The sequence below is a fragment of the Marmota marmota genome, unplaced genomic scaffold (genome assembly GCF_001458135.2).
Source record: "Marmota marmota marmota unplaced genomic scaffold, marMar, whole genome shotgun sequence".
NCBI classification, from domain to species: Eukaryota; Metazoa; Chordata; class Mammalia; order Rodentia; family Sciuridae; genus Marmota; species Marmota marmota.
In genome coordinates, this window is record NW_026000174.1 from 55552619 (window position 1) to 55577716 (window position 25098).

General features: G+C 46.9%; 1 protein-coding gene across 1 annotated transcript in view; it reads right to left on the reverse strand.

Moving 5' to 3' along the window:
• Lrp4 (LDL receptor related protein 4) overlaps positions 1–25098 on the reverse strand; it is a 52063-nt gene that overhangs the window by 16655 nt on the left and 10310 nt on the right. The window contains exons 2-28 of the mRNA XM_048788721.1: positions 20803–20949; positions 19421–19537; positions 19071–19184; positions 18608–18724; positions 18158–18286; positions 17801–17920; positions 17330–17455; positions 16669–16794; positions 16344–16478; positions 15835–15960; positions 15115–15345; positions 14048–14204; positions 11990–12207; positions 11657–11833; positions 11114–11236; positions 8765–8973; positions 8519–8600; positions 7544–7649; positions 5882–6083; positions 3889–4078; positions 3672–3803; positions 2658–2798; positions 2212–2298; positions 1934–2105; positions 1312–1474; positions 966–1191; positions 303–606 (exon numbers count right to left, since the gene is read on the reverse strand). Coding sequence (XP_048644678.1) covers positions 303–606; positions 966–1191; positions 1312–1474; positions 1934–2105; positions 2212–2298; positions 2658–2798; positions 3672–3803; positions 3889–4078; positions 5882–6083; positions 7544–7649; positions 8519–8600; positions 8765–8973; positions 11114–11236; positions 11657–11833; positions 11990–12207; positions 14048–14204; positions 15115–15345; positions 15835–15960; positions 16344–16478; positions 16669–16794; positions 17330–17455; positions 17801–17920; positions 18158–18286; positions 18608–18724; positions 19071–19184; positions 19421–19537; position 20803 — 4031 coding nt within the window. The 5' untranslated portion in view covers positions 20804–20949. The remainder of the gene's footprint in view (positions 1–302; positions 607–965; positions 1192–1311; positions 1475–1933; positions 2106–2211; positions 2299–2657; positions 2799–3671; positions 3804–3888; positions 4079–5881; positions 6084–7543; positions 7650–8518; positions 8601–8764; positions 8974–11113; positions 11237–11656; positions 11834–11989; positions 12208–14047; positions 14205–15114; positions 15346–15834; positions 15961–16343; positions 16479–16668; positions 16795–17329; positions 17456–17800; positions 17921–18157; positions 18287–18607; positions 18725–19070; positions 19185–19420; positions 19538–20802; positions 20950–25098) is intronic.

The window sequence follows — 25098 nt, forward strand, 5'->3', positions numbered from 1 at the left end:
ACATAGTAATCTTCATTTTCACTTATTGTTTGCGTAGGGTCCTTCTACATTACTCTGTCTGGCCTCAAACTTGCAACCCTCTTACCTCAGTCTCCTGAGTGTCTGAGATTTATATAATCATTAAACAAAAGTTTAGAACTTTGCACTAAATGATAACACTATAAAATGAACAAGTCAGAATTAGAACTGACTATCCAAATTGCCAAATCATTCAGTCCATTTAGACGTTAACACAGAATGTCACTTCACCCCTGGGGATCAGAAGCAGGTCTGTGACCCCTGAAGGTTTCAGTTACTCATACCTGATAACATCCAGAAACACATCTGTGTAATACACCTTCCCATCTACACTGTCATAGTCCAGGGAGATGACGTTGTTGAGCTCAGGAACAGGGACATGTACATCTGTGTGGTCGCTGGTGTCCAGTGAGATACGCCGGATAGAGCCTCGGCTGGAGAAGAGCAGGTAGGTCTCTGGAGATGGGTCACAGGTCTTCCCATCGTCCTTCAGCTGGATGCCTGTGGGACAGGCACAGGAGAAGCCAGAAGGCCGAGGCAAGCAGAGATGAGAGCATCCGCCATTTCTCGAACCACACTTGTTAAAACCTGGTAAGAGAAGCACAAGCTTTCACACCCAGCCTGGAATACTGCCCAACTCTTATAAAGATTCCAGGTTTTTTTGTGGCTGACTTCTTGCTGTTCTATGTGACAGGATTTGGTGTCTGGCAGGGCAGGGGTGGGACAGATATAGAAGGAGTGTCTCCAGGAGTCCTTTAAAGGTGACAGCATCATGCAGTTGTAGTACCAGCCATACCCAGAGGGAATAGAGCCTGTTCCGGGAGGGGGCTTAGGCAGATCATTGTCTCTCTGACTATAAAGGAGTTCTGTGCTCTGAATATAGCTCTGCTGTTGAGATAGCCCCAGAAATCCAGAGGCTCTGACCCAAGCTCCAGGGGTCTTCTCACCCAGTGCCTGCGTCCTATCCACAGCCTGGATGTCCATGAGGCCTGGCAGATTGGACCTCACCAGGATGACATTGCTGCCAGTACCCTTGTCAGCACGGTGGATGCTACGGGTCTGCCAATCAGTCCAGTAGACATAGGAGCCAAGAAGGGTGAGGCCATACGGGTGCTGCACTGGTGATACCAATGTGTGCCGATTGGCACCATTTAGGTCAGCGACCTCAATTCGCTGCAGAGAGGAAGAGGGTGGGAGGTGGCTGTCAGTCAACTGGGAACCCTCAGTGCAGATGCTGGACAGGCCTTTTCCATCTTCCGAGGCTTCTGTGAAGCACCAGGGAAGAGTTCTCACCTCAGTGTGGGCATCAGCCCACAGCAGTTGGGAGCTGGCCTTGTCCACAGTCAGTCCATTAGGCCATCCTAGGTTGTTGTTGATGAGCACCGTTCGATCTGAGCCATCCATTCCAGACCGCTCTAACTTGGCATTCTCCCCCCAGTCTGTCCAGTACATGAACCTAAATGAGGAAGAATAATAGCTGATTATTCTGGCAGCCACTGTGTACCATGAAGACTTTATGTCAGACCCTTTGCAAAGTATTTCACAGGCATTATCTCACTTAACCCTCACAGGGCCACCAAGTATGTATCCCTTTTTTTACAGGTAAGGAAGTTGAGGATCAGAGAGGTTAAGTACTAGATTCAAAGTGACACAGCTAATACTTGATGAAAGAATATAAATCCTAGTCTTCCAACTCCAAGGCTCAGACTTATAACCTCTATATTGAGCTGGCACCCTGAAGGAGCCACAGAGGAGTGGAACAGTCCCAGAGAGGCCAGTCTACATTGACCTTCAGAGTTCACAATGTTCCTGTGAGGCATGCCTGCTCTCCAGCTCTCCACTGCCCACCTCACCCTGTCCATAGCCCCAGCTGAGCCAGCCCATACAGCTACCCAGAGCAAGAGTCAGCTCTCACCCCATCTCATGGTATAGAACAATGGCCCGGGGACTGTCAAGGTTCTGCCACACCAACACTTTCCGCATGGACCCATCCAGGTTGCCCACTTCAATCCTGTTTGTTCCTGTGTCTGTCCAGTACACTTTCCGGCCAATGGCATCCACCGCGAGCCCATCTGTGGTCTGCAGCCCTGCAGGAAGTCAGAATATCACACTGGCTCCTGCTTTAAGACAGATGGGATATTTCTCCAGCTCTGTAGCCAGACAGGTGGTCCCTGAGCTGGAAGGAAGGCCCACCTGTGGTGATGATGTCCTCGTGCTGTGAGCCATCCAGACTGGCACGGCTAATCCGGTGCAGTGTGCTGTCAGACCAGTACACTTTTCCTGGAAAGGGAAGGCTTGGCTCAACCCAGGCCCCACCCTCCCCCAATGGCTCACACAGCTGATCCATGCCCTGAGACACCAGTGCCTCTCAGAGACCCCCACACTCCCTAGCAGAGGAAATCAAGGGAAACAAAGAAATATCCTAACAGAATAACTCTTAGAAGAGATGGAGAAAGGAGGGCCCCAAACTGTGACTCCACAATCAGAGAGGAAGTGCTGCAGAGACAGGAGCATGGGCTATGGGGAGGGGGCAGCTGGGCAGCCCCAGGCTCTTAGCAGGATGCAAAGGAGGTGGAAAGGAAGGACAGTAAGAAAGGGCAGGGTCAGAAGACCAGGTGGGAAGGAAGGGCCACACAGACCTTCCTGGGGGTCTACTCCAATGGCAATGGTGTTCTTCATGGTAATGTTGATTGGCACCACCACGTCGGCAAAATAAGGGATGTCTAGGGAGACCATGCGTACATCTATCCTCCTGGCAAAGATGAGGAAACTGTTCATGCCTGCTCAAATGGAAAGAGGAGAGAGGACAATCATTCAGAAAAACCAACAAGAGGATCTGGAGTCAGACAAACTGAAGCTCATGCCCTGACCCTGCTAGTTTCTAGTTGTACAATCCTAGGCAAGTTTTGGAATTATTTAAGCCTTGGTTTTCTGATATATATAACCGGGATAATAACAGGGTGGTTGTAAAGATTAAGAGATCATGTTCACAAAGAACTGAGCATTAGGTCTCACATGTATTTGTAAATGATATCTCTTTACTAATATCATGTAGAAGCAGCTCTCTTTGAAGTACCCTTTATCATAAAGCTTAAGAAAGGAAGTAAACAGACCCCAGAGGACCTTATAATTTGTATGCTTATAACTGATACACACAAATTCCTTGGGAGTTTCGAATTCAAATGAAGCCCACCATGCAGCATTCCTAGGGGAAAACCCTGACTTCCGACATCTCAGTAGCCAGGTTCTGCTTCTGGGACCACCCCCTTATGGTTGTCACATAGGTCATGCATGCAAAAGTGGCATATCTAAAGGAGTTAGGGAGGATATCATTATATCGTAGATATGATACTTGTTTGTATTTATTATACCTGAGCAGAAGGAAGTCAAGTGTCTTGTTCTAACCAAATCAGCATGTTACAAATTTACAACAGATGCAAGGAAAGAGTCTTGAGAGAGGAACATCTTTTTCTAAAATGCATGTATGTAAGAAGCAGTGGGACCCTGTCTATGTGTTCCCCTGGATCTCCCTCCTCTTTTAAAAGTTCTGTCTCTCCCCTAAGCTTCTAGAAGTACCAGGATTTAGACCACATTGGAGCATATCTGCAGGGAAGAAAGCCATTTTCCATCCCAGATGTTATGGTTTTACTCACCTGGTGAACAGGTCTTGCCATCAGGAAGCAGGTTGATGCCTGTAGGGCAGGTACAGCTGAAGCCACTTGGACTTGGGGACCGGAGACATAGGTGGCTGCAGCCTCCATTCTCCATAGCACATGGTGTGATCACTGGATAGGGAGGAGGGAGGTCAGTGGGGCTGGCCAGGGTATAATAGGGCTGAGGAGAAGTTATGGCAGACTAAGGGCTGCTCACCTGGAGGCCGCCTGCGGTGGAAGACATGGATGTCCATGAGATTCTCCAGGTTCTCCTGCAGGGTCTCCCGGTCCAGCCCAGTCAACCGGTCGGCACTCTGTATACTCTTGGTCTGCCAGTCAGTCCAATAGATGCGCTCTCCATAGAGAGTCAGCCCAAAAGGATGGGGGAGCTGGCTTCCAATCAGCACCTACCAGGAACCCAGCACTTGTGTCATCCCCAACAAGGTCTGACATTACAGAGCAGCAGTCAAGAGGTGGGCATGGAGTCAAATGCAGCTCTGCCACTACCATTTACTGTGTGATCTTGACTAAGAGAGAGTTACATAATCTCTCTGCACCTTGATCTACCAATCTGTGATAACAACCATAACCATGCATGGCTCCAATTATCTTGTGATGATTTTAAAAGATCAAGTATTGCTTATATAATCAAAGGAAAAATAGAGACTTTACAGTGAACACCCCCTTAACCATGCAATAAAATAGACATCAGGATAATGGGACAAGCCTACATCTGTGCCTACTGGTGAGACACATACAGAACTTAGGACATGACTCCACTAAATGTAGTATTCCTGCCCCAAATGCATAATCTGAATCCAATCAGAAGGAAACATCAGACAAACTCAATCAAGGAGTATTCTGCAAAATAATTGGCTTTTACACTTTAAAAATGCAAAGAATGGGTTGGAGATATACTTTAATGATCGTGATCTTGCCTAAAATGCAAAAGGCCCTAAATTCAATCCCCAGTACCACAAAGAAAGAAAGAGAGAAAGAAAGAGGGGCTGGGATTGTAGCTTGGTGGTAGAGTGCTTGCCTAGCATGTATGAGGCACTGGATTAAATTCTCAACACCACATATAAATAAAAATCCACTGACAACTAAAAAATATTAAAAAAAAAAAAAGCAGGCAAGCAAGCAGAGGTCAAAAAAGACAGAGCATGGTGGTGCCTGTAATCTGTAATACCAGAAGCTCAGGAGGCTGAGGTAAGATTGTAAGTTCAAGGCCAGCCTCAGCAACTTAGTGAGGTCCTAAGTAACTCAAAATAAAATATAAAATACTGTCTCTAAATAAAATACAAAAAAGGTCTGGGGATGTGGTTCAATGGTTAAGCAACCCTGGTTTCAGTCCCAGTTTAAAAAAAAAAAAAAGGCTAAGGAAGTATTCCAAAATTAGAGATTAAAGAGACAAGATGCTAAATACTAAATACAATAAGTGATCCTGGATTGGATTCCGGAGGGAAAAAAAGGAGGGGGAGAAAAATGAACATTATTGGGAAATTGATAGTAAAACTGAACATGGATTATGGAGTATACAGCAATATTAATGTTAAATTTCCCAATTTTGATAATTTTACCATGGCTATTATCAAAATTAATATATATTAATATTATATTAATGTTAAATTTCCCAATTTTGATAATTTTACCATGGCTATGTAACACATAGTCCTTGTTCTTAGGAAATATGCACTGGGAAATTTTGGGATCAAAAGCAGGATATCTTCAATTTAATCACAGATGATTCAGAAAAAAGTGCATGCATGCAAGTGAAAGAAAATAAGAGTGTAAGAAATGTGGCAAAATTTGGTTATTTATATATTTTTTTATTATTCTTGCCATTTTTCTGAAGGTCAGGAATTATAACAAAATAAATGATATCAAAAACCAAACAGAGATCAATCATGGGCCTGGTGTGCAACTGGTGACTAATTAGTGTTAGCTATGATGGGTATTAGGAAGGCCTGTGTATTTATACCCCCAGCCCACAAAACACACAAATCCCTAGTTTGCTTTCACCATCAACCAGCAGTCCCCACCCCTACTCCAGTTCTGGAGGGTGGCCACAGCTTCAGAGAAACAGCACATGCTCCACGCTCATCTCATTACCTCAAGGTCCCCCTACCTAGCTCCTTTGAGCTGCCAGCCAGGGAGTCTGTCCTGGAGGCTGTTGGGGCTGTGGAAAGAGGCCTTACTGACACCCTTACCTTCCTCTTGCTGCCATCCAGTCCAGCAAATTCAATTGTCTTCATGCCAGCATCAGCCCAGTACAGCCGCTGGGACCCATAGTCAATAGCTAATCCATTGGGCCAGGTCAGATTAGAAGAGATGATGACTTGGCGGTTGGAGGCATCCATGCCAGCTCGTTCAATCTTGGGACTTGCACCCCAGTCAGTCCAATACATGTACCTGGGCATAGGCAAGGCATGTCTTACAAGCTTTCTAGTTAATATCCAGGGGGAGGCTAGGGCTATAGCTCAGTAGTAGAGTGCCTGCTGGCACATGTGAGGCACTGGGTTCAATCCTCAGCACCACATAAAAATAAATATACTGTGTCCAGCTACAACTAAAAAAATATTTAAAAAAAAAATCCAGTGGGAATCCAGGATATTCAGGGTTTTAGGGGTTTCTGTCAACAATAGCTGCCCCAGCCTCCTGCCTCACTGCCCAGCCCAGTTCTGGGATCAGAGCTGTCCCCAGAGGTCTTTGTATCTTCTATCACTATTGAAAGGCAGAGCCCCATGGCTCAAGAGTATACAGCAAATGAGGCCTACTCAGGAATAAAGAAAAGGGAGGGGAGGAGAGGGATTAAGAAACACTTTCTTGATTGGGTGGGCTAAGTAATTATGGTATATAATTTTAACCAAATTCTATATAACCATGAAGAACAAGATAGAACTATATACTTAAAAGGAAATATATACAAAATATATAGCTCAACCAAGTAAAAAACAAACAAACAAAAATACCCAAGTCCAAAAACAGTATGCCATATTTAAAAAACCAAAACCACCACCACCGCCAAGTATTTATATACATTTAGAAGAAAATCTGGAAAAAATATCCCACACTGTTAACAGTGGTTGTTGCTACACAGTGAGATGATAGAGAATTTTCACTCTCTATGATTTAATTTTCCTTGACAACAAGTTACTTTTGTAAGCAAACAAAGTATTTTTTTTATAATTACAAAAAATAAAGAAAGTTTTTAAAGTTTCCTTGTCCAAGGCTGGGGTTGTAGCTCAGGTGGTAGAGTGCTTGCCTAGCACATGTGAGGCACTAAGTTTGGTCCTCAGCACTACATAAAAGTAAAATAAAGGTATTGTGTCCATCTACTATAAAAAATATTAAAAAAAAACCAACCGTTTCCTTGTCCAGACAAGAGACAAGGTTGTCACTGCCTTCTGTGGTTTCTACAGCTGCCCTTGCATCTTTTTTTTTTTCTTTTTTTAAAAGAGAGAGAGAGAGAGAGGAGAAAGAGAGGATTTTTAAATATTTTTTTATTTTTTAGTTTTTGGCAACATCTTTGTTTATATGCGGTGCTGAGAATCGAACCCGGGCAGCACGCATGCCAGGCGAGCGCGCTACCGGTTGAGCCACATCCCCAGCCCCATCTTTTTTTTTTTAATATTTATTTTTTAGAAGTAGTTGGACATAATACCTTTATTTTATTCATTTTTATGTGGTGCTAAGGATCAAACCCAGGGCCTTGCACGTGCTAGATGAGTGCTCTACCACTGAGCCATAACCTCAGCCCCTACCCTTGCATCTTTGATATGCCCAAAATCTGGCTTCTCTCCCTAATCAACAGACTCCCCTCCAGTACTCAGATCTTGGGGAGAATGGAGCTCCTAAGTGGCAGCACTCACCCGCCCATGGGTTCTACCACGATGTCTCGAGGACGATCAAGGTTCTCCCAGATGAGTACTGTCCTCATGCTGCCATCTGTGTTGGCTACTTCAATCCGGTCTGTACCTACCAAGAAGTAAGGGCAAAGATATGAACTCTAGTCTTGTTCATTCACCTTATCCTCCATTCCTAGCAGACAGCAGGCATGCAAGAGATGCTCAATAAATATTTTGTGATAGATGCACAAAACATGTTTAGTGAATTAAACTGTGATAAGAAATTCAAGAAAGTGATCAGTTTCATTTCTTAGAAAAGCAAGACTTCAAGTTGAAATGGATTCTGCTGTCATGTATAACTAAGTAGAACAAATTTTTAAAAATTAAAAAAAGAAAAGAAAACCAAGACTTCTAAACCTAGGCAACCAACTCTGTCTTATAATTTGAGGCAATGATTCTCCAGCTTTAGTATGCCTAAGAATTAGGAAAGCTTGTTAAATTACAGAATCTAATCTAATTTAATCTAATTCCTGAATCCAATCCCCAAAGATTCTGATTCAGTAAGTATGGGGTGAGGCCCCAGAATACACATGTCTAACAACTTCCTAAGGGATGCTGATGCTGCTGGTCCAGGGACCACAGTTTGAGTAGCATTGGTTTAAGGCATTCCTTTTGCCTCTCATACCCACCTGAAATGGTTTTATCCAGACAATGATGAAAAGAAAACTACAGGGCATTGGTTCATCATCTGAAATGCTTTAAAACATTTCCAAGCATCAATTACATCATGCATATAGTTGCCATTTGCCTAACAAATGTCTAACCTCAGATGTGAGCTTCTGGCTTTAACTCTATAGCAGCCCTATCCCTTCTGCCTACCAAGGACTTCAGGTCAAGAGAGACACAGTCCAGGAGAGGCACTGGGCTCTTTTACCTGAGTCCAAGGTTTTATATAAGAGGAGCCCCAGGCAGCCAGACCATAGGTCCCCTTTTACATACCTGCATCTGTCCAATATAGCTTGTTGGTGACCCAATCAATGGCCAGGCCTGCAGGGCTCTCCAAACTGGTATCCACTACCACCTATGCAGGAAGCAAAATTGTGTCGCCAATGGTATTTTCACTCCAGCTCTAGAGCCCAAACTCCACAAATTCTCAAGGTATGGGAAGCCCTTACCCTGGAAAGGATGGATTCTTCCCCATAATTTCTGCCTTCCCTGAGAGCCTGGGTCCATGCTGGGACCTACCTCCTGTCCCGTTCCATCCCACTTAGCCCTGCTGATGGTATCAGTGCTGACATCTGTCCAGTACACATGGTCATCCCGGGAGTCCCAGTCAAGGGCCACAGCACTGCGCACGTCAGCCAGTGGGATGACATCGTCGGAAAGGTCCTCTGTGTCAAAGCTGATCCGACGGATGTCCATCCTTCGGGCAAAAAGCAGGAACTTGTCAAGACCTGATCAAAGGCCGAGAGGGGTCTTCTTTTAATGCTCTAAATCCAGTAACAGTGACAGACACAGACGCTCACCTGCGTGACACCTGGTCAATCACACTTCCTGGGATCTGGTGCCCTTTGCCCCCTACTCTTCACACTACAGGTCCCCTTGAGCACTGGGCAGAATCAGTCTTAGAATCCAATGGAAACAGACTCTACCCAGGGCCCAGAAGTACATGTTGTTTACGTGTCTGTTAGCTTCGTCTAAGTTTTTCTCTCTTCTGACTTTGCCAGGTCTCTTCCAGTGCCTGGCTGGATTACTGCCAACAGCCGGCTCTGCTGCTCTGCTTCCACTGTTTTGGGGGCTCTGATTCTCCTCTATCATCTAGATCCTTCCTCTAGCTGTTCTCATCACAGTTTTAGCCAATATTCACTGAGCACCTTCCTTCCCAGGCATTGAGCTTAATGCTCAGGAAAGATTTGAGGCATATTTTTGTCCTTGAAGGACTTAATCAGGTGAGACAGGCAGACACACCAACCCTTTGTGGTACATGTTATTCTTGTTCTCATTTTCTAGATGAGCATCTCTTCAGTTAACCGAGACCAAGTAACTTGCCTAGAATCTGACAGCAACAGACAGCAGAGCAGGGCTCAGTTCCACTCCAGAGGAAGAGCTGCCCACTGTTCTCTACAGTGTTTTCCCAGCAGACTCTTCTCCATCTTCTACCCTTACTCTGGTCTGTCTGAATATTTTCCCAGTACAATCATCCCTTGGTATCTGCAGGACATTGGTTCCAAGACACCACAGACACAAAAATTTGCAAGTCCCTTTTATAACATGGCATTGTATTTGTATATACCTGCACATATCCTTCCATATACTTTAGTTTCAGGTTTTTTTGTTTGTTTGGTTTTGGTTTTTGTTGTTGGTACTTGGGATTGAACCCAGGGGCACTTTACCACGAGCTCCATTCCCAGCCCTTTTTATTTTTATTGTTTTAAATTTTGAGACAGGGTCTTGCTAAGTTGCTTAGGGCCTCCCTAAGTTACTGTGGGTAGACTCAAAATTGCAATCTTCCTGCCTCAGCCTCCTGAGTTGCTGGGATGACAGGTGTGTACCACCATGCCTGGCTCTTTCATATACTTTAAATCATCTCTAGATAACTTAAAATACCTAATTCAATATTTTTACTATTGATTTGATGCTGGAGATTCCAAATGCAAAACATATTCTATGTTAATAGTTGTCACACTTATTGTTTAAGGAAGAATGATAAAAAGTCTGTACAGACACAATTTATACATATATAATATGTACCTGCATGTATATACATATATACACACACACACATATATGTATACACACACATATACATTAAATACATATATTCAAAGTTGGTTGAATCTGCAATTGTGGAACCCACAGATTCTCAAATATATACTTTTCTGCCCATAAAACACTTCCTCCCTAATTTTACCATCTAAGGCCTGGGTTCAACCCCCAGCACTGCAAAAAAATAAAAAAGAAAAAAAGAACCCCCCCCAAAAAAAAAAAAAAAAAACTAAAACCCAACTTTACCATCTTTTTTCTTCCAAGCTCTGGGAAACCCTCAAAGAAAAGTGTTTGGGGAAGCATTTTGCTTCTTACTAAGATAACAGAGGAAGAGATGAGCAAGAAGAATGCAAGGGCAAAATGCATTGCACAACACTAGGTTCTCAATCAGTGTGTCTGAAATGAAACCTCTGAGTGTTCTAATTTTGGCTCCCTGATCTAAACACTGAAAGAAAGTTTCAAAACTTTCTTTTGGGGATAAGGCTAAAAATAAAGAGTCTGGAAATCATTCCCCTGCTTTCTAGAAGAGCCTAAAACCCTCTTTCTGCCTAGAGATGAGGCATCCTACCTGGTGAAATTAAATATAAGCCTGGTTGCAGGTGTTCATACTCGACTGGGTGGTGTCACTGAGCCTTTGGCAACTACTGCTGGGCCCTCAGTCCTCAGTTTTGATATAGGATCCCCCAGCCTCTTAAGTTCTTCCTCTCCAGTGGCTATTGAGGAGACTGGCTCTTCCTCTGACAGGATATCCCTCCAACACGTGTCTTTTTCCTTCCACCCACCCGCACAAGGCACTTCCTCTGTGGCTGGTGTTCCAGACCCACTTACTCTGGGCACAGGCATGGCTGCTGATTTTGCGGAAGCCAGTAGGGCAGGCACAGGTGTAGTTCTGGGCACTGGGAAGACACAGGTGGGTGCAGCCTCCATTGTTGTCTCCACATCGGTTTTTCCCTGTTCAAAGAACCCAGAGCAAAGGGTCCCGTTAAGACTAACCATTTCCAAACATACCCCCATCAGGCCAGAGAGTAGGCTGTAAACTCCCCAGAGGGAAGAATTATGTCTTATTGCTTTTTATATCTGCCCCAGCAGCTAGCACAGTGAGTACCTGACACAGAGGAGAGGCCCTGTAAATGTTTGCATGAATTAAATGGAACACTGAAGCCAATGAGTCTGGTGAGTTTTGATGTTGTACTACCCTAAGTGTCCAGCAGAGGGAGGAATGAGCCCGTGTTAATGCCAGCCCTGAATGTCCCCGCCTCCTCCCATCAGAAAAACCGGCAAAAATTGCAAATTACAAGAAATTTCTCAGAGGCTCCAGCAGCCACATCATCCATGAGGCTATTTTGCCTCACCTGTTGTGAAGGTTTTTACCTGCAGGCTGGCGTTGTGGGTGTAAGGTATGAATGTCCATAGGGAAATGCAGCTTGTTGCGAATGATTTCTTGGTTCTTCCCAGTAAACTTATTAGCACTATTGATGCTCTTGGTGTGCCAGTCTGTCCAATACAGGCTGTCTTCAAACACTGTGATGGCGAAGGGATGAGGGAGGCCTGGGGAAAGTCCAGAAAGACCTCAGTCCAGACATGGTCTTGCATGGCCCTGGGCCCAAGCCTGGCAACTGTACAAATCTCACCCTCTGCCAAGGCTCCGGGAGGCAGGGATAGGGGAAAGCATGAGAGATGAAGGAGAGTGGGGAAGGGTCTCACCCTGGCTAATGACAGCCTTGCGATGACTCCCATCCAGGTTGGCCCTCTCAATGACGTGGTGTTTAGCATCTACCCAGTACATGCGGCGCCCAGCATAGTCAATGGTGAGGCCATTGGGCCAGAAAAGATGGGTATCTGCAATGATGCGACGTCCAGAGCCATCCATGCTGGAGGCCTCAATGCGAGGGGTGTTGCCCCAGTCTGTCCAGTAAATGGTACTGGGAAGAAGAGAAGAAATTGAGAGGTGGGCAGCAGAGAATGGATCGGTAGTAAACAGGTTAATAATCAGACAGAGGCTTCTAGCTATTTAACCCAGGGACTCCAGCTGTTTGTCCAGAGAGTATTTTTTAAATATTCTAATTTAAATGTTTCTAGACAAAAAAAAAAAAAAAGACAGTTCTATCTTAGGCTGAGATATACCAGTGATAGGTCAATGTAAGTCAAAGTCCCAAAGCTTATGGAATTGACAATATAGTGTAATATCAGTTAGGACAGGTACTTTCATCTTTCTCACAGTTTCTTTCACTGCCGTTGTATTTTATATACATCTACATGCCCAGTTTGTTTCTTTTTTTCTTTTTCTTTACATTTTAGAAGGCACTGGTGATTTTTTTCTTTCTTTTTTTGGTACTGGGGATTCAACTCAGGAGTGCTTAACTACTAAGTCACATCCCCAGTCTTTTTATATTTTATTTAGAGACAGCGTCTCAATAAGTTGCTTAAGGCCTTGCTAAATTGCTGAGGCTGGCTTTGAACTTGCAATCCTCCTATCTCAGCCTCCTGAACCACTGGGATTACAGGCATGCACCACGGCACCCGGCCCTTGGCACTGATGGTAGAACCCAGAACCTCATACATACTATAGGCAAGTGCTCTACCAACTGAGCTACCTGTTTTTATTTGATTTGATTAATTAATTAATTGGAGTTGAATCCAGGATGTTTTACCACTGAGCTATATCCCCAGCCCTTTTAATTTTTAAATTTTAATTCAGGGTCTCACTAACCTTGCTAAGTTGCTAAGTTTGCCCTTGAACTTGCAATCCTCCTGTCTCAGCCTCCTGACTCACTGGGATTACAAGTGTGTACCACCACTTAATATTGGTTTATTTTTAATTTTTATTTATTAATTTTTTTTAGTTGTTGATAGACCTTTATTTTATTTATTTATATGCAGTGCTGAGAATCAACCCAGTGCCTCACTCATGCCAGGCAAGTGCGCTACCACTGAGCCATAGCCCCTTATTTTTTTTTTTTTTGAGACAGAGCTTACTAAATTGTCCAGGAAGTCCTCAAACTTGTGAACCATCTGATTTAACCTCCTGAGTAGCTCGGAATAGCTCAGATTCCAGGTGTGTGCCACCATGCACAGCACAAACAGAGTTTCTACAACAGTTAACATGAAACTGAAGGATCTTATAAGACATCTCTTCAGTTGATGGCATTGAAGTTTTAAAAGCCAGAGCTGGGGTTGTTGTTCAGTGGTAGAGCACTTGCCTAGCACATGTGAGGCACTGGGTTCAATCCTTGGCACCATGTTAAAAAATAAATAAACAAACAAATAAAGTTAATAAATAAAAGAGAAGCTTGAAGAAAAAAAAAAAAAGCCAGAAGCTAGGAACTTCCATTTTTAGAGGCTTTGATTCATGAGATTTTTTTTCTGTTAGCTTTTTAGGTATTTTAAATTAATAAATTTTTTTATTATAATAATTGGCTCAACCCTATGAGCTAATAATAAAAAAACTAATGACTTAAAAACTTACCTAACATGTATGTTGTATTATATTTAAAATGCCTCTCTCATTTAATCTTCACACAACTATGAAGCAGAATTTATTTTTCCTTAATAATCAGTTTGGAAATGAATAAAGGGAGCAGAAAGAGATTAACAACCCCAAGGCCACATGGCCAGCTGTTGCAGAGCCGGTTTATAGACTTGGGAGTGTCTAGATGCACACCACACTCTGAGGAGACACCCGTGAAGACTGGTCAAGTGTCCTGAGAACTGCCCCTACAGGTTGCAAGAGGGATTTGGAAGCCTGAGACCCAACCTACTCACCCCTCCATGGGGTGCAAGGCAATGGCCCGGGGCTTCTCAAGGTTCTGCCACAGTAGCACCTTTCTGTGGGCCCCATCCAGGTTGGCCACCTCGATCCTTGATGTCCCTGAGTCAGTCCAATAAAGTTTGTCATGGACCCAATCCACAGCCAGACCCCCTGGTGGAAAAAGTAGAAAAGTTTCAGGGATTCTGCAGGGGCTCCTGTGTGCCTTAGTAACAAGAGAAACTAAAGCAGTTTCCGGGGCTAAGCACTACTGTAAGAATCTTGCACATGATAACTCATTTAATCATCACAAATCTATGAATTAGGTACTATGATTCCCATGAAGATGAGGAAACTGAGGCACAGAGAAGTCAAGGCACGGTGCAACGTCAATCACATGCCATTTGCTGAATTCTGGCTCCTGACCCACCCCCAGTTCTCCCTACTGGCATCAAGGTCGGGTTTGCAAATTGACACCTAAGGTTTTGTAGAGGCATTTCAGAAGTTCCCAAAGCATTTGAGTCAACTCTGCTCTTAACCAAATCCTTCCTTTCTTCCTTCTTTTCTTTCTTTCCATTTCTCCTTTGCAGTGCTAGAGATTGAACTCAGGGCCTTGTTGCATGGTAGGCAAGCGCTCGCTCTACCACTGAGCTACAGCCTGAGCCCCCAATACCAAATTCTAACTCACTTCACCTACTTAGTAGAATAGCCTGAGACTGCCAAGTAAGATGTTGCTATTTTTTAAATCTATAAAACATTTGGTATACTTATCTGAACCAATCAGAATAATCTTGATACTAAGCAATCAAAACAAAACTTACAAGTGAGCTGAAGCTGATAGAGAACTGTAACTGTCCGCAAGTCTCTAATTCCAGTTATGACATTCACCAAATGTTATATCTAAACCTATGAACTTATTATATATATATAAACAAATATTTTCTGTGTCAGAGTTCTACCCAACACTTCACTGAGAGGAAGAGATGCTCAGCTGCAGAAGGTTTGCAAACACCATCCTGCCCCTTCTGCTATAGCTTTGCAGACAGTGTGGCCCTGTCCCTCTCTAGGGAGCCTTGTTGCCTACCTGGGCTTTCTAGTCCTGTAGACACAACCTCTTCCACGTTGCTGCCATTGAGGTTAGCTCGGAGGATCCGGTCCAGGGTGACATCGGACCAGAAGACAAGCTCGCGCCGGTGATGGAAGTCAAGGGCAATGGCATTCTCCAGGTTGTTGAGTAGCAGGGTGTACTCAGAGCGGTGTGGCAGCACCTGCCGGATGTCGATGCGATTGGCGAACAGCAGCACAGGCTCTGGCCCTGGGACACAGTATAGAAACAGAGTTGGGCTTCAGAGCTACCACATACTCATCAACATGTTCCCCCAAGTCCTCAACTGTCAGATGGGGCCCCTTGCCCACTAAAGCATGCCTCAAGCTGCTGGCGTCTATCCTAGAAGAGTGGAAACTTCTCCTACCCCAATCTTTCCACCTCTCAGCAAATCCCTGAGCTCCAGAGCACTTGAAGTCTCAGTGTCTGTCTGTCTCTCTGTCTGTCTGTCTCTCTCTCTCTCATACTGGGAATTGAACCCAGGGGTGCTTTATCACCTAAGCTGTATCCCAGACCTTTTAATTTTATTTTGAGGCAGGTCTCACTAAGTTTCTGAGACTGCCCTGGAACTTTCAGTCCTCCTGCCTCAGCCTCCCAAGTCATTGGGATTGAAGGTATGTGCCACTATGCCTGTCTACATGGCACTTCTCCATGCTCAGTCCCCCCATGCTCACCCAGCCAAATACAAACACCCCTTACCCAGAGCCTTGCAGCTACGCCGGTCGGGCCGTAGTTCATAGCCTGCTTCACACCAGCACTGGAAAGCTCCTTCACTGTTGGTGCATCCCTGGCTGCAGTACCCCTCCTCAGCACACTCATTCACATCTGCAAATGCCAGGCAGGGTCAGGAGGTCCCCTTCTGCCATCCTCCTGCCCCAATTCCCAGGCTGCCTAGCTGTTTTTTTTCCCCACATTCCCATCTACTTTCCAGGGAAAGCTGTGTAATAAGCCATTAAAGGCTCTGAGGCCACGCAAACCTGGGCTGGAATTCCACCTTTGCTATTCACTAGCTGTGCAGCCTTTGGTAAGTTACTTAATCTCTCTGAGATTCCATTTCCCCATCTGTGAAATGAGAGGGATGATCTCCACTTTCTAGGGTTATTGTGATAATAATATAAGGTCACATCCATCTAATGCCTGACCCTTAAAACAGGCTGTCTATCTGCTGTCCCTGCCCAGCATACTGACTCTGTTCCACACCAGCTCACCATGGCACGTGCGCCCGTCCTCTGTGAGCCGGTAGCCTGTGTGGCAGGTACACTGCACTGCCCCCCGCACCATCTGGCACTTCTGGGAGCAGCCACCGTTGTTAACATTGCAGTTCTCCTCACCCGTCCGGGGCCCTGTGCCAGCCAAGCCAAAGTTGGGAGTTGAGCCCAGAATCCTCCCCCGGACGGCCAACTTGGCATTCCACCTGGACCATGAAGAACAGCTCCCAAAGTGCAAGAGTCCCTAGGGAGGATTCCCTTTGAACCTTATGGGTGGGGTTCAACCACAAACCACAGGCCAGGACCGCCCACCAGGGACACTCACGGCAGTTCTGCTGTGGGCTTTCGTCGCTGTTGTCACCACAGTCATTGACCCCGTTACACAGCTTCCTCTGCCCAATGCAGCGCCCATTCCAACACAGGAACTGGTCGGAGGCACACTGAGGGCTTCCTGGAGAGAGAGGGGGGAGAAGGAGGGAGGAAGGGAGGGTCAGGGCTTAGGTCAACAAGGGATGGAAGCCTGTCATTTTCTAAGGTGAGCTAGAGACAGATGACATCAAGGAGGGAGGGTTGGGGTCCACGGCAGGAAACAGCTCAGACAAGACAGGCTGGACGTCTGCATTCCCACCCCCCAGGACACCACAGTGGATGAGGGATGTGGGACAGAATAATAAAATGCACACACATATGCAGTGCTAGATGTGGCAGGGGAGCGGGCGTCGGGGTGTCAGGGGAGAGCCGGTCCCCCTGCACTCGGCCAGGGTGGAAGGTACTGGCTGTGTGAGTTAGTACATGAGCGGCCGTAGTCAATGGTGCACCCAGAGGCGACACGGTCACTTGCAAGGGCAGGAAAACTCCAGGCCACGGGAAGGATCTGAATGAAGCATCATCTTGGCCTACCTGGAGAGCTGGAGTGACAGCCTTGACCCCCACCCCCTGCCACCATCTGTAGGTTAGGGGATCTGGGGCCCCCTGGGAGACTCCACCTGTGTTCTCGCAGTTCTCTTCATCGCTGTTGTCCGCACAGTCGTCCTCCCCATCACAGCGCCAGGACAGGCGGACGCAGCGGCCTGACCGACAGCGGAACTGTTCCGCTGTACACATGGAGGTGGCTGGGCGAAGCAAAGGCCTAATGAAAGGGTGGCCTCAAGCTTCACCCTTCCACTCACAGCTGAGCTGCACTTTCTATCAGTACCCATGTCACTCTTCTTGACACATGTGTCAAGAGGTGGTCTATGTGGCATCTTTGTGTGAATCAGAAAAAAAGGTGCCCCTTCCTCAGAGCATTTTACTGCTATAAAAGGGACATCTATTATGTGACTAACATCCCTTTGCCACTGCAGTGCACAACTTATACAACCCTACACGCCATCCAGTATGTCTTCAAACTTTATTGGTAATGCCCTCTATGATTCCACAACACTCCCCTCAGGCTTTGGAGCCATTTTTCCACTCACTGCAGTTGCGCTCATCAGACTGGTCATCACAGTCCGCGTCGCCATCGCAGCGCCAGCCTGCATTGATGCACAGGCCACTGTCACACATGAACTCCCCAGAGCGGCAGGGCTGGTGGGAGGCTGGGGAAACAAACATCTTCTGTCTCTAGCTAGTCTGTGCACACAGTGTCCCAAGGTAGACCAGAAAGCCCAACTCCTGCCCCTCCCAGCACCCCAGTCCTCTAACTCTGCCCTAGAGACCAGAGAATCCAGAAACTCCTGTCCTGAGCACCTGCCCCCACTGGCACCTGTGCCTTGCCCCTGGAGGAGTTCCTTCCAGCCTGGCCTCCCCTCCTCCCCACTGGCCAGAGCACTCACAGCAGTCAGACTCGTCTGACCAGTCCCCGCAGTCATCATCGCCGTCACAGTGGTAGATATCCAGGATGCAGCGGCCGTAGGCACACTGGAACTCCTCCAGGTTGCAGGGGGGCGCTGGCACTGCTGAGGCTGGAAGGAGGGCAGGGAGCGGGGGCAAACACTCAGGCTCTCATGGATGAGAAGGATCCCTACCCCTCAAAGGGCAAGGTGCTCAGGCAGAGTGACTTCCTGAGTGAGATACGACCGGGGTTCATTTGGGATGACCCTGGCAGACTGCCATATTCAGGTGGACCACCTGGCACATCTGCACCTCCCCAGGTAAGCCCAGGAGCTGATTCCTGAGCATCCCCCACCTGCCCACTGCAGCGCACTCCTCGGCCTGCCCTGAGACCCGGGGATGGAGCCTTCTCCCTGGCCCAGCCCAGTGGCCTTAAGTCTGGGGCCACTCACGACAGCTTTCCTCGTCCGAGCCATCTTTGCAATCCGTGTCACCATCACAGTACCAGTGCTCGGCGATGCAGCTCCCGTCACTGCAGCGGAATTCCTTGTCGGAGCACTTGCGCATGTCTGGGGAATGCAAGGGGACGGTCATGCCAACAGACAGAGTCCCACAGGCACCCCTCTTACCATCCTCCCTGACCCCCAAATCTCGCTGGCCCTAGAGGAGGGTGTCTGATGAAGCCCCTGGAAGAACCCACAGATTCAGTGCAGACTCCGGAGGACATCAAGGCCAGGAGAGCCTGGCCTCAGGTTCCTGGGCCACGATTCCTGGGAGCCTGGACTCTTCCCTCCTCCTGCATTCCTCCAAGATCCCTGCAGCAGTATTGGGGCCTTTGCTGCTATCTCCTCCCTCGGTCAGACTCCTCTCCAGCCCCCCAACCCTGCCTGCTTCCCTAGAGAGCCCACCACTCACCACACTGCTCATCGCTGTTGTCACCACAGTCATTGTCACCATCGCAGTGCCACAGGCTCCGGATACAGTAGCCATTCTGGCAGGGGAACTCATCCTCCTCACACTCTCGGGGGGCTGTGGACACAGAGCAGTCAGGCTGCAGGCAGTGGGGTGAGGTGCCTGGGGCTGCCCCTGGGGCTCAGGAGGAGGTGGCCGGCCTCTCAGGGGCTTATCTGACCAAGAGAAGGAGGTCAAAGGACGGGACAAACTGCTGAAAACCCAAGAGTTCATGTGGGCCTGGGGCATCGTTTTCTGATTAAAAATCCTTTCCCAACAGAGCCCGGTGGAGTCTGGTCCCCTCCAACACTCACGACAGTCCTGTTCATCCGAGTCATCCTCACAGTCATTGTCCCCATCGCACACCCAGGAGCGGCGGATGCACTTGCCATTGTCACAGTGGAAATCCAAAGGGGAACAGGTGGGCAGCACTGAGTCCCAGAAGAATGGAAAAGTGAGTCAGGCAGGCAGGCTAAAATGAGCCAGAAATCCTTTCCCAATACCCTTGTTCCAAATCCCCTGTCCTGTAGCCATGCCCTGTGGACTCCCACGCCTGCCTCTAACTGATGGGGAAGCGAAGCAGCTGGGAAGACAGAGTAGCATGATGAGAGACCCACAGGGTAGAAGCAGAAGAACCCAGAGAACTCAAAGCCACTAAGAAAGCAGCAAGAAAAACATGGCAAGTCTTTTACCCTTATGAAATGATGATTGACACATCTGGGCTCAATTTCCAGTTCTAGAGCTCATTATTTATAACACTGAGCAGGTCATTTACCTTCTCTGAGCTGTAGTTTCTTCGACGGTACAATGGGGATAATTACACCCAGCTCATAGAGGTCTTTTGAGATAATGTATATGAAAGTGCTCTATGAAAGTGAAGCATTTATCATTACCACAATTAGCTAAAATGGCTAGGGTTAATGATGTCTAGGTTGTAGGCTCATTCTCATTAGGCCAATTAGCCACCCCCAGACATAGAGGCTGCAGGTCAGAGATTTTATTCCTGAACCCAGAAAACTGGCTTAGCAGTGATATTTTTATATATCCAAGACAGGACACCCTGGCCATCGTCCATATGTTACTATGCCAGGGGAAAAGGGAAATTTAAATAGAGGATAAGATTTCTTATAATGTTATTTTTAAAAAGGTGTGACTATACAGAGCACCAGAACAAGAAACGTGGAAATAACCCACATCCATGTATAACGTGTACCTTTTTAAAAAAATATTGTTTTAGATGTTGATGGACCTTTGTTTTATTCATTTACTTATATGCAGTGCTGAGAATTGAACCCAGTGCCTCCCACATGCTAGACAAGTACTCTACCACTGAGCCAAAACCCCAGCCCAGTACATAAATTTTTAAATGCACAAATTTGCAGAACACATATACAAATCATATAAATATAGTGAGATCTATTTAAAGAGACTACTTATGGTTTCAAGAACATTTTCTTGTATACTGGTTTCAGGTTTGTTTTATTGAGCATATAGGCATGAACTACCCAAATATGGGACAACTGGAGGCATATATATTGTGAAGAAACGTCTGCTCGGTCGATACCTGTCACTCTAGCAAGAGTCTACCTCTCCTGGTCCAAAGCAGTAGATGCATTGAACACTCGTCAGCCTTGTCCTTGGTCCCACTCCCAGGTCCCTTTTCCACCACCTCCAACCACAGAAGGGCAGTACTTACTACATCCATCCTCATCGCTGTGGTCCCCACAGTCATTGTCTCCATCACATTGCCACTGGGCAGGAATGCAGGTGCACTCGCCTAGGGCACTCACTGCACAGGTAAAGTGGCTTCTACCACAAGCACATTCAGGGCTGCTGGCCAGACCTGGGCAGAGGAGAAAGAGGGGGACTCGGTGCCTGCTCTTCAAAGCCTATGGCTGGTCACTATCACCCAGGGAGCCACGGTGACACTGCAAAGGAGATGCAAAGGATCTGATTGTGCCTCCCACCCCCATCCAGGGGTTAAATGGTCCAAAAGACACCCTCTGGTTTGGGGCTCACAGACAGCCCAGGTGACCAGGTCCATGACAGGGCTTTTTCGCACAGCACCTCCAGAGGCCCAGAGACAAATGGTGCTACCTAGAGGTTGACGTTCTTGGAAAAAGCAAGGCTGAGAACAGACAGGTGAAGTTGATAGGTCTCTATATGCCTCTTCAAAACTAGATTATGAATGCTTTTGCCTCTATCCAAGAATAGACCCTGGCACGCTGACCAGGGAGGGTGAGAATAATAGTGGAGTTTAAATAGTGGCGCCTCATTAGGTTAAAGAAGTCACAGAGGGAGCAGGAAGCAGCCGGCCAGTCCCACGGTCAGAACTTGCTCTTTTTTTGTTGTTAGTAGACATATTCATTACATTTATTGTAATAACTACTCCATCGTAGGATTGACTTGAATCTATTTGAACAAAAGATTATCTGAAAGCAAAGCTCACTAAGTTTGGGTAAAGAAAGCAAACATTCCCAGTCATTTTTTGCATGAATATAGATGACATTTTAACACAGACCCACAGTCACACATTATGAGAGAGTAAATTTTACTCATAGTACAGAGTCTCTTCGTGTAAGATCATAAAAATACAATGCAGTGTGAGCCCAGGTTAAAAATTAAATGCAGCAGCTGGTATCAACACGCACACATGGCTTCTAAATGAATCTGGTGTCTGCTAAGACTCATTATGGGGGATAATCAGGTGTAAGGAACTAGAACAGACTGAAACAGGAAACACAACCATGCCCAACAGTCACACAAGGTCAAATGATCATCTCCATGACCAAAAGAACCCACATGAAACCCTCAGCCAGCCCAGGGAGGCAGTCAGCATCCTGTGCTCAAGCAGGTTCCCAGTCAGTGGCAGGAGATATTTCTGCACCTAACAGAAGTCATGGAAGGCATGGGGAGTCTGCTTTCACGGGACACTGGACACTTCTAAAGGAAAGTCTGGCATTCAACTCTCAAAAATGAAATAAAAATTAAGCAGAACCTACTGAAGGATACATGTGAAGTGATTATAGCGTAACCTTCACTTCCCAGTGGGTATAATTTAAAGACTCAAAATTTTAAGAGCACTCCAAAATTATGCTACAGAAAAGCAATCCTAAAACAACTTGGCTTCAGTGAGAATTCCAATGGCTCGCACTGAGAGCCTGCAGCAACCTGGAGATGGCCTGAAATGGGCAGGGCTCATGGACTGAAGAGCCCCACTGCCCTTTGACCCCGGTATCCAATTCTTCTAGAACACTTCCAGTAGGAAAGGCAAAGGAGAGTTTTTAGTGAGACCAAGTAAAGATGAGGGCTATCCTTTTATCATCTTCAAGGCATTTAAGGTCTTTCCTTTTAATAGTCATATTTTAGTTGTTTAAAGTGACAATTTCCCTCTACAAAGTTACTAAATCAATACCTCTGGAAGAAACAGATCCCCATAAGTTCAAAAGACGTGCCCTCCCAGGATCATCCAGTGAAAGGTGACTTTGGGAAGCAGTCTGTCAGTTATGACTGGGACCCACATTATCAAGGCACTGCAGAATTTGGGGGGAATTCTTTTGCTCATATTGATAGGCAACTGTTAAACTGGATCCTCAGAAAGTATTTATGGAAATAGATATTCTCTTTAGCAAAAGAAAAAACCCTCATGCCTGGCAGATTGTAAAGGTTCTTTCAAGCAGCAGAGAAATCCCCACACCAGTAACTCTAGCTAAGGAGTCCAGCAGGTGCCAGGCGCAGGTGGTCAGACCTTAGTTTTGAGGAGGGTGACCAAGAGAAGAGGGGACTGAGGCAGAGAAGACCTGGCCACCTCAGGGCAGAGTAACTCAACCCAATCAGGGCCATGGCCTAGAGGAAGGCCGGCAGACACAGCCCCTCCCCCAGCCTCAGCAGCACGCAGCTGGGTTTCCCTATTGAGCATCAAGCTATCTGCCTGGCCAAGTCCCATGACCGGCTGCTGTGCCCCCTCCCCAGCGTGCCCAGCAGGATGCCCTGGGATGGCGTGTGAATGGCTCAGTGCCCCTGCTCCAGCCTCAGCTGGAACAAAGGGTTCTGCCAGGGTCACTTCCCCCCTCCCAGCATTCATCTAGCCCGCTGGCTGGGCTGCTTGCAGCTGGGGAAGGAGGGGGCCAGACTCCTTGCTCATCTCTCCCCCTAGCTTTCTTCTCCTCTTCCTCCCCTTGACTAGGCCCTGCCCTCAGGCTGGGCTGGAACTGGGAAGGAGTCAGCTCCCAATCGCCACTCCTCTCCTTACTCTTCACCTGACCCAGCTTCACTTTCTTGATGCTCACCCTCACTCCCCATAACAATTACTTGGCCTGACCTAGGGATTAAGACCCAGAATGAAAGGGTAAACTACCAAGCCCTCCAAAAGCTAGGAGAGAGTCCTGGACCCATCTCTCTCCACTTCAACCCCCAGGGTAAGTGTGAGCACAAGGCACACACTCCTAATCTGAGATGGATGAATGAACAAATTGATGGATGGATGGATGGACATACAGACGGACAACCTTTGACACCTATGAACCTCTAAAGCTATCGGCAAAATGTACGTTTCTGGGGTAAGGGACCACAGATTTCTACCAGATTCTCAACTGAGGTGTGGCCCTCCCCCTCCTCATACTAAGGGAACCAGCTGTCTTAGAAAAGATGAAGGATTTCCTGCAGAAGGCAAGGGAGTCCATCTGGGAGTGCAGAATCTCCCCACACCTCACAAGAGGGCCTCATTGCAAGCCCAGAGCTCCCGTCTCTCTGGCTCTCTCTGCAAGTGCAGGCCAGAGGATTCTTCCCCAGGGAAGCATCGAAGACTCAGCTGCCCCAGCCCCATGCTTTCTGGACTGTTCTGAGCGCTGAGAAGAGAGGTAAAGCTTCTCTCATTCAGAGCCTGAGGAACACTGGCTCATTGCAGTACAGGCCCCCTTTAAGGAACCATGGCTGGATTAAACAGCAAAGAATAACTTCATGCAATGAGGCTCTGACACAGAGATCCCCTTGATAGGGAGGCCTGGTGAAGAGGTTTAAGGCTTCATCAGTGGGTCTCAGCTAGGGATGATTCTGCCCCTCAGGGGATATTTGGCAATGCACAGAGACATTTTGGTTGTCATGAGGGTGATGCTACTGGCATTTAGTAGGCAGAAGTCAGGGATACTGCCAAGCATTCTCCAGTGCACAGGACAGCCCCTGCTCCCCAATTATCTGGTCCCAAATGTCAACAGAGGTTAAGAAACACTGCTAGCCAACACAGCAGGGAATGAGGACACACCAGAGGGGATAAAAGGGGTAACAAGAACAGGAAGGAAGAGGGGACAGAGGGGAAAACACTGGATCCCAGCAGACAGAACTGGGTTCCATCGATTAGTTGGATGGCTTGTGCAAGTCACTTAGCTCCTTAAGCCTCAATGTCCTTATTTGTACAAAAAATAAAAAAATAATAATAATAAAAACAAAACAAAACCCAGTGCCACCAGGATTGTCAAGAAAATGAAGATGGAAGAACACTGAAGATGCTCAAACAGCGGAGACTGGGTGTGTGGGATACGAGGCCAGCATATTCTCCAAAGGCCTCGATTTTAAGACTCCAAGTACCAGGACCGGGACGGGAGGACGGGCAGCATCCTGGTGTGCATGCCAGGGAGAAGTGCAGAGGGCAGGGGAGTCTCAGCTCCTGCGCCTGAGGGCCCCACCCCCACCTCTGGCTGAGTGATAACAGAAGTCCTGATTTCCCGGCAGATTTCAAGAACAAAGCATTCCATCGGGTGGGCATCGAGTTAGTTGCAGGTGGCTGAGAGTCATGACTTCCTGCATGTCAGAGCAACATCTGAAGTCAGCGCTGTGGTGAAGGTCAGGCAGCCAGCAGCCGGGAGCCCCCGACTTGGGCATTCATACAGGAAGCAGACACATTAGACGCCAAAAGGCCAGCTTTTTTGGACAACTGCTGCCCTTCTGGGATGCCCAGAGGTGGAATTCTGCCTTTTCAGTCAAGTCCTGGCTGTGA